This window comes from Xiphophorus couchianus, chromosome 6 (assembly GCF_001444195.1).
Source record: "Xiphophorus couchianus chromosome 6, X_couchianus-1.0, whole genome shotgun sequence".
NCBI classification, from domain to species: Eukaryota; Metazoa; Chordata; class Actinopteri; order Cyprinodontiformes; family Poeciliidae; genus Xiphophorus; species Xiphophorus couchianus.
Window position 1 is genome coordinate 11,780,057 of NC_040233.1, and position 11,350 is coordinate 11,791,406.

At 46.0% G+C, this 11,350-nt stretch overlaps 1 protein-coding gene across 2 annotated transcripts; it reads right to left on the reverse strand.

The window, feature by feature from the left end:
- Positions 1-1,310: 1,310 nt before the first annotated feature.
- On the reverse strand, positions 1,311-11,317 carry LOC114146441 (RNA-binding protein MEX3B). 2 transcript variants are annotated; one of them, XM_028020467.1, is made up of 4 exons: positions 10,722-11,317; positions 9,616-10,188; positions 7,283-7,524; positions 5,986-7,203 (listed from the first exon to the last, which is right to left on the reverse strand). In XM_028020467.1, exons 2-4 carry the CDS (start codon positions 10,121-10,123, stop codon positions 5,986-5,988), a joined length of 1,968 nt encoding a protein of 655 aa, XP_027876268.1. In that variant the 5' UTR covers positions 10,124-10,188; positions 10,722-11,317. The 2 variants fall into 2 exon arrangements, with proteins under 2 accessions (XP_027876269.1, XP_027876268.1); XM_028020468.1 differs by lacking the exon at positions 10,722-11,317 and having other exon boundaries at positions 1,311-7,203; positions 9,616-10,123.
- Positions 11,318-11,350: the final 33 nt, after the last annotated feature.

Below are 11,350 nucleotides of genomic sequence, written 5' to 3' on the forward strand. Positions count from 1 at the left end.
CTTATCGTTATTGTTGTTTAAATGAGGACGAAGCGGCGCTGGAATGCAGCCTGATTGTGATCTGCTTCCTATTAAAAGGATGTTTTTGTGTCACAAACTAAATGTCTCCCTGTACCTTTACTTTTAAGCTATTTTTTAAAAAATGATGTTACATCTTTAAAGTGAATGGTGGGGAAATGCTAAATGTTGCTTGCCAGGGAAAAATCTGTTCAAGTCAGAGAAAGCAACTCTGTGACATCAGATTTCTCTGTGAATCACAAATTGCAGCTGTCGACAGGGAAAACAGGTGAAATGAAAATAGAAATAAAAACACTCACAAGTGATCATTGGGAAAGGAATCATGACCAAAAGGACGAGATCCTGAACACAAACATTTGAAATAAACTCCTCCGTCAGGTGGCTGGACTCGGCCTTAAGATTCAACGAGAATCTCCATGGTAGCGGAGGGGTTCAGAGTTCAGCGGCTGCTCTTCACGGTAAAGGAATTTAGCTGTGGGTGTCCATCTACTGGCCAGGATACTTTCTGAGGGAGGGTTTCCAGGTACATCCCACCGGAAGGAGAACTGAGCAGACCCAGAAGATCTGAAAAGTGTGGCGTGCATTTGTATTCAGCCATCCTTATTCATAAAAATCCTTGCTACCAATTACTTCTAGAAGTAACCTCTTAGTAATTTATTTTCAATATAAACCAAGAGTCGCTTTAATGCTTAGATCAAACTGAATTTATTTGTACTATCCATTCAGTTTGAGTAAGGTTGAGCCATCTCACAAAGAAAAACTGGCAAAAGTTTGATTCTCTAGACATTCAAAGCCATGAAGACTTGCAGTATTGTGTAGTTTAAAACACTTGCCTCAGGTGGGCTGAACACCAAAACATGCAGGGCCTCTAGGTCAGCAGTCTTCCCCTTGTCAAGGTCACAACATAACATTTAAGGATTAAAAAACAAAACAAATGTTACTAATCCTATGTAATCAAAACATCTGATTCAATGCATTTTAGGTTCTTATCTCCAAGTCATATTCATCCGACTTAAAATACATCTTTATAAATTATTTAATACGAGTTCCCCTCATCAAATTGAAATATTAAGTTAAATTACCTTTTTTACACGAGTCATATTTCTTAAGCTTCAGTCATATCTTAATGCTAATGAAGTGCTTCTGCAGACTACACACCCCTCCATTGTACAGGCTTTGATTTGGCTGCAGCTGTGCGTCTGCTGCCACCATGTGGTTCCAGCTGCGGCTCAACGCTGGTGCGCCTCCACCCAACCAGCCCCTTAGAAATAAAGACAAGAGACACAAGCTGGTATTTTTTACAGTAAAAAAATGAAACCAAAAAACAAGACTTTATTAAAGAAGCATAAAAAATAAAACTCTTGATACATTTCTCATAACCGTTAAGTCAGCTCAAATTATACGATTATACAATTTCTCCGGCTCACGGTTAAAAGGTCCATAAACTTTCAAATAAAATATATTTCAATTTTAAAATTTCTTCAATAATTTTTCTCATTTTGTTATAAATTGCCTATATGTAGTACACAGGAAATAAAGGAAAACAAACAAAAATAAAAAGTGGAAAATAAAAAATAAAAATTTTGAAGTAATAAAAAGGGTCACATTATTGTCTGGGATATTTAGGTAAGCAAATAAAATCGTAAAAAATAAAACATGTAAAAACTTTTTTTTGTTTTTCATCTTAAAAATTATTAGCTAATGCCGGGTGGCTTTGAAGACATGCAGATGGTTAACTTACAAATAATGATACATGTTCTTTAGAAACTACACTTATCTTCAATTAAGTCCTTTTTGCTTTTGAAAAACAAGATCCTGTTGATTGTATCCAGGGTATTTACACACACAGGTTAGGCCTGAAACCTAGTTCGCCGACGGTTTAAACATTTTGGTTCTGCATACAAAGAGAATTAAAGCAAAAATAGGAGAGAGCAGGGGGCTTGAGGGGAGTCTGTTACCCCCTTCCCTGGCACGGCTCTCTTAGCATCCCCCCTCTAATCACAAAAAAAAAAAAAGGTCGGAGGTCACTGACTTGCATGCCTCAGGAAACCCTGTTTTCAAACCTTAAAAAGGAAGGAATTGGGGGATGGGGATACAATTAGCTAAAAAAACAAAAAGACAAAAAAAATCCTTAAAAAAATCAATCTGAAAATAAAAAATTTTTTAACCTTTTTAACATTTAAAATTACTGTACATCAACGCTAACATTTGCTCGTTGGCCAGAAAAATAAAAATAAAAAATGCTCAAAGATTTAACATGAAAACCCATCTGGCAGAACACAACAATTTATTCTTCAACACGTCAGCCTGGACAGTTTCAAAGAAAGGGCCTCAACAGACTCGCACCAGTCATCTCAGATGTGCTCATTCAGACAGCCCGGCATCTGGTCCCAGTTTGAAGACGCGAAACAACAGCAACGGATCCGACAGGAAGGGCAGGAAAAAAAAGGGGGCGGGGGGCTTGTTGTCGGTCGGAACGCAACGAGAACGAGCGCGGGGGAACCGTCGGGTCTACGGTGCACCCGGGGCTGGTGGGGGATGTTGGGGTGGTGGTGGTTGTTGTTCTGAGAAGTAAATGGCGGCCCCTCGCTATAACGAGTGGGTTTGTTCGTCTCTGAGACTCAGTAGGGAGTTGCACCAAAAGCACCATGGATGAGTCTTTGTAGAGACTTAGCAAGTTCCAGCTCCCGGGTTGCATTTTCTCCTACCGTTAAAAAAAAAAAAACATATGTATTTATATATATATATATATATGTGTGTGTGTGTGTGAATGCAAACCTTTCGAAAAGCAGCAAAGAACTCCAATCACGCTGAAACTAACTGGAGCACCAAAAGCATAACTTGTATAATTCACTGTTCGTCGTCTCTTAAAATATAAAAACATAAACCCTGCAACCCGTCCTGGTCAGTGGGGAACGTCACACTACACACCAACAGGACCCGAATGAGATGAGCGCGCAGAGACGACTGGAAAACTGATTAAACATAAAAACAGCAAAAAACATTCTGCAGCTGCTGGGATTGGAACACAAGAAGTGTCTGGAAGCCCTGGATGACCTAGCTACTAGCTGCCATAAAGGATAAGTTGATTCTTCCTATACGGTGTGAGCCTGAACATGTGTGATTATGTGTGTGTGTGCAGTCAGAGGAAGCCCTTGAGAATGTTTATTTTAGTTGTCATGGCTTGTCTCATTCTATGAGAGAGCGAGAAAAAACAAAAACAAAAGAAAGGGGGCCACCGAAACAGACTCCGCCGCCTGAAATGCAGCATTTTTAACACTATAAGAGGCAGTTACTGCAAACTTGTTGAACTTTTTTTTTTTTCTCCAAGGAAAAAAAAAACAAAAACACAAACACCAAACAGGACGTGCCTGCCTTATTGGAGTAATGCTATGAAACACAGGACGAATCTCAAACTACTAACTATATAGTGCACTACATTTTGTGGAGAGTACAGCGCCGTATAGATAGATTTAACACATCCGGGTACTTGGGCCCCTATGGGGGAGAAATGGAAAGTCGATGGGAGTCGAGCTAACTTCTCCAGGGTACAATATAAGCATAAAACAAACAAATGTCTATTAGTTTTAGGTGTTTGGATACCATGGCAGACGAGGTCAAACATTATACTAGAGAGCTTCTTGTTGCCAATTGGTAACGTTACATTGACCACTTAAGCCAGCCTCCATTGGGGTGAACCAGTACATTTTAGGACTAAGCATTTAATATATTTTTTTTAGTTGCCGTTTGTTCTAAATTATATTTTTAACTCATGAGATACGTGGTCTGTAAAATACAATTGTTCAACATGAAATATGCCAGTGTATATATTATTTTTTTACTTCAAACTTAATGGTTTTTCTAGTGTTTTCTCATTGCTCTCTTTTAATCATTAACTAATGTTGATCATTCTAAAGCACATGGAATATTAATTACCGAGAAAATACATGAAGTTATGTCTACACAGTCCTTAAAATATGAGCCATGAAGGCGGACGACGCAATTTTTAAAAAGAGCAGAAATAAGAAAGGAGATGCAACTTATCTTTTAACTGCCGCTTAAACGGGGTTTTCTATGACTTTCATGCATGTGTAGTCAGCGGAGAGTTGGCTCCCCCTGGTTGCTGCTGAGAGAAGGGAGACTGTTCACATCCTTTGTGGGGGGGGGGGGAGGACTCCCCTTCGAAATCAGAGGATTTCCTGCAATTTTGATTGGCTATGTGGTGGCAGGAAGATGAGCTCACCCAAGACGCCATTAATGCAAGAACTGCTAGTAGATATAAAGATTCAATACTCCTTTTATAGACTTCAGTCGAAGCCAGCTATAGTCACGATATTTAGGCCTATTAACCTAAAAGGTTTTCTGTACAGAATTGCCAACCTACGTCTCCGAAGGTACAACACCTAAAGCCAACATTCAACATTGGTTTATTTTATACTTTTATCACTATATAAGCCCCTCAAGAGATCCATTTACTCCCATTCAAACTGTTCCATCTGCACCACCGCCCCCAAAAGGGGGAGGAGCCATTTGGGGGAGAAGGAAGTGGAGTGACGTTGAATCCATCTATAGGTACAACAGTGTCATCTGAGAGAGACAGCTTTGCTGTCCGAGAGGGGTGGAAGACGGAAACGAAAACAGTAAGAGCTGTTTCTCTTTTTTGTTTTTCTTTTAACAAAGGGATTACAGTGCGTGAAAACTAAAATTCAAGTCCCTTGTTCGTCTTCTCTCCTAAACCGTATTGGACTAAACATTCTCATGTGACATCAAAGCCCTGTCTCGTCATAGAGTTCAAAATATGTCTTACCCACACACTACACAGACAACAGTCAAACTACTAAAAGAAAAACAAAACACTAAAAACGAGTATATTTAAGTGTAACAGACACGATTTGGATCAGACGAATGAAACGGCGCCCTCTCCAGTTGATGACGCACTGGTGCGATTGGGCATCATACTAACACAAACACGAGATGTGAAGGGATTGTCAGGCAGTCTAAACATACAAACCGACCACAATCACAGGCCGTCAGCGTCGCTAAAAATGGTACATTTCTCACTTATTACACAATAATAAACAGCCACACTAATTTATGCGGCGAGGACTCATCCAAATTTCACCCAACGTGTTACCAAACTGAATCAAAGAGCATGTTCCCAGTAATCATTTGGCTTATTTATCGAATGGCTAGGTATTGTGTGGCATTGAGAATTCATCCTGAAGAGGTTCCTCAAGTAGTGTAGTGTTTTCCAATAGGTGCCTGACAAACATGCCAACCTAAAAATAAAGAATGAGCATGTTCCAAGAACCATTTCCACTTTGTGTCACGAAAGGAATTAAAACATTTTTTTAGCATGAGCGAGTGAAAGAGCGCGGAGGACAATTGGGGGCTGGGGGAGTCGAGGGCGTTAAAATGAGGAGTAGAAAAGTGCAGGCCTCGTTGACAGCTTTATCGAAAAATATCTGTTAAGTACAAAAGTGTCAAAAGGAAAAAAAGGCTGTGAGACAGAGAGAGAGCAAGAAAGAGAGAGAGAGAGAAAAGCAGGCAGAGATCTGAAGAAGCCAGAATGAAGACGCGTGGAGACAAACAGGCGGGCAGGCGGCCCGCAGGGGGGCCACTCCACGTCGAAATGAAGGCCTGAAGAGATATAAGACACTAGTTTCCTTCCATAAGTTCACCGCTGAGAGACTGTCTGAGCCCCGACTGTCTGCAGACAAGTTTCAATCCACTTCCCTCGGAAAATAAGTCATTATTATTATTATTATTATTGGTATTATTCAACTTGACAGTTATCAGCAATATATCAACATCCGTAAAGTATCATCATCTCTATTAATGCATTTAATATGGTCCATCATCTGTGTGAAGGTTATTAGTGTGATTCCTTCCATTTCCTCCACCACAGCTGGTGTCCGTCTGCCTCCCCACCCCAACCCCGCTCCACCCACTCAGCTGCCCGTGGCATTAGGAGAAGATGCGGATGCACTGTGTGGTCGGAGTGTGGCAGACAGGGCATTCGGGTTCGGCCGACTGGCAGATTTGCCCCGCGCACTCCATGCAGAACAGGTTGTGGCCGCAAGGCACGAGGGCCGCCGTCACCTCGCTCTCGAAACACACAAAGCAGTCCCTGTTGACGCCGGGGCCGACGCCGACGAGTGCCGCCACCCCGGAGCTGCCTTTGAGGTGGCTCAGCATCCCGGAGGTGATGCCCACGTTGCTGCCGCCTCCCTCGGAGTCGGTGGGCGAGCCGCCGGGCAGGGACGAGGCCGAGCAGGAGGAGTAGCCGGTCGACGAGCCGCCGGAGCTGGAGCTGGACGCGCCCGAGAAGGAGCCGCCGCCGCCCGTGCTGCCGGACTGCAGCCAGGAGAGAGTGCTGAGGGGATCGCTCTGGGCGCGGCGGGCCAGAGGGTGGTCCAGCGGGCCCACGCCCGTCTCCTGAGGCAGAGTCGGAGACAATCGCGGGGTGATGGCGCCGCCGCTGAGGCCGCTGCTGTTACGGCGCAAGGGCTGCTGCGGTTGAGAAGACGCGGAGGTCTTGCTCCCGGCTCCGCCGTTGACAAAAGGCGCCCAAATGTTGGAAGCACTGAACTCGAAGCCCAATTCGTCCGCGGAAGCAAGTCCTGGGGTGGACTCGCCTCCGAAGGTGAAGCCACCTCCGGCGCTGCTGGAGCCTGTGCTGAAAGGACTGGTGGGGCTGCCACCCTCGGTGGGCTTCCTGTTGGAGCTGAAGCTATCTGAGCTCATGCCGCCGTTGTGCGTGTGATAGGTGACTGAAGAGGACATCTTCCGGCTGGAGGAGTGGTGCATGGACATGGGAAGAGGTGGCGGTGGGGAGGGAGGAGGAGGGGGAGGGGCAGGGTGGTGGCTTGTTGCTCTGGACCAGAGAGACGCTCCGAGCCCCCCGCTGAGGGAGCCGAGGCCTTCTAAACTAACGTCAGTCCCGTTGGTGTGGAAGTCGTTGTCTCCCTGAAGGTCAACAAAGGTTCCAGTTCGGAGGGTAATGTGGGTCTCGATCTCCTCTCTCGCTCTGTCCACGTTCTCCGGCATTCCCGTCACCTCAAAGACGGGGTCTTTCTCTCGGCTGGGGGTCACGATGTAGGTGTGAGTCTGCTGCTGGATGCGCTTGATGGTTGCTCCTTTCGGCCCCACGACTAAACCAACCACTCTGTAGGGGACCCTCACCTGGATTGATAAAGAAAGATGTTATTCCAACCTTGATTTCAGCCATTTCTATTCTCCAAGCCCCAGACGGATTCTGCACCTGTATGGTGGTCTGTCCCGGTAGGTGAGGAGGGCCGGGCAGAGAGCCTCCTCCGCCTGGCCCTCCAGCTTTGCAGCGAGACGCCCGGATCATGGAGAAATGCTCGGCTGCAGATACAATTTCACGCTTGGCCATTTCCACATCCTCCCTGCGCCCCGTCACGATGAAGACCGGATCCTCTCCTCTGACTGGAGTCTTTATGTAGGTGTTTGTTTTGGCACGCAGGGCCTTGATCTTACAACCTGGAAAAGTAAGAGCCACACAAACTTGTTTTAGACCCACATTTCTCTTTGACCTAATGTATCTTTTACATATGTAAATAACACAACAGCCTAATGTAACAAATGACATGAAGTATTTGCTGAAACAGGGCTAAGAGTCTCAATCACATAATCTAAAAGGATCATTTTATACAATTGTGTCAAATATCTATGCACACATGAATTAAACAAAAAAGCTCAATGAAACTGAAACAAGTAGCCATACTGCAATCAATGTGATTCAGGCATTTATGAGTTCTTCAAAATTCAACAGATGTCAACATTAGGTTACTTTCATTTCCACGAGCATGGAGTTTACTGCAAATCTAAACACTACAGAGATTTTTTTTCTTCTGTCAAATACCAAAACAGTGAGAAAACATAGGCCTAGCAGTGTTGAAAGGGTGATTTGTCTGATTTCCTAAAAATAGGTTAAAGAGAGACAGTACAATGAGACACATTAATTAGCATCTTCAGAAGGATGATACAATTTTAGCTGGCAATTTAGCCTGAAGCCATCACCAATTACATCAGTGAAAGCAAATACATCACAGCACAAACACACTGTAAAAAACACAAGTATTAATTACTTGTGTTTTTTTTTTTGTTTTAAACAAAGGTTATAATAACATGCATTTTTTTTCAGGTCCATGCCTACAATTGCTGAATAAAAGCAAACAGCTTAAAATGTAAATTGCTTACTTGCAATAATTTTAACAAAATATATATATAAATTTCCTAAAAGTGCTGAACGTGTTGATGACGCTGTATAAATACACTAGTGCTACTAGTAAACAACCCCTCTCTAAAATATGCCTTGCAGTCAAAACAATACTGATAATCAGTAAAAATAGTAAAATCAGTAGCAACAGTGACGCTAATAAGGCCGCGTTGAAATTGACTTGCTCACACTGCATTAATGGCTTATATAAACACAAACACACGCCTCCCATCATTCATGTGGAAAATTGCTCGACTTCCGATTGTTTGATTGGATGCTCAACTTCAATCAGGACTACCTGCCGTCTGCCTTGTTCATATCCTGCGCTGGCCTAAAACCGGCCATTGCTGACAATGAAATGGAGCAAGGGCGATCATGGCAGCAGGTATTCTAGCTGCAAGTGAGGCAAAAGTGTAAAAGCGGGTAAGCTGCAGCAGTGTCCTGTCATGTAATGTTGGCCTCGGCTGCTCCGCCGCTGCTCTGTCTCTTTAAATGCGAGGGCTTCACTGCCGGCGACCAATGGGACGCACTGAGCGTGATGTCATTCTGGGAAGCAGAAAGCATGGCTTTTTCAAACAAAGAGAACAATGCCGTAACGCTAGCGCGGCTGCGACGAAAATACCGAGCCCAAACACACGTCCAGCCGAACTTCAGGTTACATGTTGATTAAAAGCCGTAAAGAAATGCTTTGTTTTGTGGGGGGAAAAAGAGGGGCTCGGCTCGCAGGCGCTCGGCAGCATCGGCAGACAGCGCTGGGTGCAGGGCGTTTACACCGCCCAGTCCCGTGTTTTGTGCGCCTGCTTTGCCCCCCTGTTTGAGCTTCAAAATCCGCGCAGAAACCGCGATAACAAGACGACATGGACACGTTTTCGCGTTCAGGTGCGATGTCTGTGAGGAAAGCGGTCGCTTTTTATGCGCCACGCACAAGCGGAGCGGGATTTCGCTGCGTTTTCTTTGTTTGGTGCAGGCTTCTAGACACGTCCAGACTCCCGACAATCTGCCGCTTTGTCTGACCCTCTTCCACCCCTCCCCCTCCATCCTCCTCCTCATCAGCCACCCTCACTCTCCCACTCTCTTGTCAGATTATTGTCAAAATATTGAGGAAAACTAACGGCGGAAAACAGCCCAAGATGTGCCTCTTTTTTTTTTTTTTTGGAGCCAGAGTCCGCATTATGATCGCTATTAAAAACCAAAACAAGGCGACCGGAGCAGCATGCTTCAAGCTCTGAGGGGGTTTAAGTTCAGGGAGCCCCCCACCTCTCTCACCAGACAGCCACCCAAACAAAGAGCAAGCCAGACTCCAACACAAACACCAACAAGCAATAATTATAATCATCAATCAGCATTCTTACCTTGTCTCCCCACTATTTCTGCGACATGCTCGGAGCTGGGGACAGGCACACATTCAGTCATGTTCACGCTTCTTTTCCTGTTGCAGAGGACGGAGCTTTGTTCCCCGTGGAGCATGGAGTGGGACCCGGCCATGTGGTACCCGCCCGAGCCGTAGTACTCCGGAGACGGAGAGCAGGACGTCGGCGAGTCCCGGGATCCGCTGGGATGCTCCAACATCTGCAAATCCACGTAGCCCCCTCCACCCACGCCGTTGCAGCTCTCAGAGCCCGGACCCTGGGTCCCGTCCAGAGTGTCCACAAGCCCGTTGCCTCCACCGCCGCCGCCCCCACAGTCCACTTTATCCATGGCCATGAGTGACAGCTGGTCCAGGGCGAAACGGAGAACTTCTTGGTGGTCCTCATCCCGGGAGTCCTGGTCCGTCTCCCGGGGCAGAGCCATGCCACTGTGCTGGCTGCTGATCACCACGTCGTGGTCCATTATCTCAGGGTGAAATAAAGGGCTAGGCATAGTCTCTCCGTGGATCTCACATCAGATCACGGATGCCAGTTTGTTAGGAGTGATCTCACCTTCAGCTGGAAAACACACACAAAAAAGAAAATGCATTAAAAGGGGGGTGGGGTGGGAGGAAGGAAAAATAAGGAGCTTCCAATAAATCTGTAAAACACGAGTGGAGTGGAGTAGCAATCAACAGCACGAGCTCTACCAGTGTTGATTTGAGCGGCTTGCTTTGTCTGTTGTGGCAGCTTGTCTGACAACTGAGCCCATCCAGCGGGCTGCTTGTTGTCTTGTCCCAACACAAGTGAATTAAAGTATTTCTCAACATTCACGAAACTGGGAATTATAGCCGTATCGCCCGTCGCTGACGCGCGTGTCAGAGCAGTTAAAATAAAAAGTGGAGGATGAACGGACGCTGTTTTTAGCTTAAAGAAGAGGGCTAACAAGCTAGCTCCACAGTCGGCTCACAGTCACGTTGTCGACCCCTTTGTTTGGGAGCACCGCGGCTAGCTGCCTTAGCTCCGCTCTGCCAGTCGAACTTGTGTTCAATATAAAAAAGAGCCGTGTTGTTTTTTAAAATTAAACAAGCGCGGAAACATCACAAACTTACTTTATCTGACCGCTGGTGTCCTTTCTTCGCCTGTCGTTCAGTCTTGAGGGAAAGACGAGAAGCAGCAAGAAAGGAGGAGGAGATCAGTGCAGCGCAATGAGCTTAGCGCGACAGCTAACTAGCCGAGCTAAATGGGGGGCGTTGGAGAAGAGGGGGGGGGGGGGGGGGGGAATAAAAAAAAAACGTTAAAAAGCAAAAAGGGGGCACCGATTGTTGTTTCGTCTTCCCCGACGGCCACAGCACGCTCCTAGGAGGGCCGCTGAGTCTTCATTCTCCGTCTCGTCAGTGAGAAGCGTGGCTGAAACCCGAGGCTGGGAGTTCCCTTTGAGTTATAAACCAGTGATTCTCTGCTCCGCTCGGCGCTGCCGCCTGACCCCGCTCGCTCCGCCGCCTTTGTCTCACCAGGCGTACGCCGCTCCGTCTGCCGCACACACGGCACTGACGTCAGCCGCGACACAACAATGGGTTCAGAGGCCACATGCAGCATCGATGCGCCGCTTGCTGCCGCTCCGGCCCCCGATATGCGACACTCTTGATTTAATTTGTTAGGGGATTTGCGTTCTGACGCGTCCGGTTACAGCGCGGGCACGTCAGAAAATGAGTGGATCGGAATAAAAGTATATGGTCAT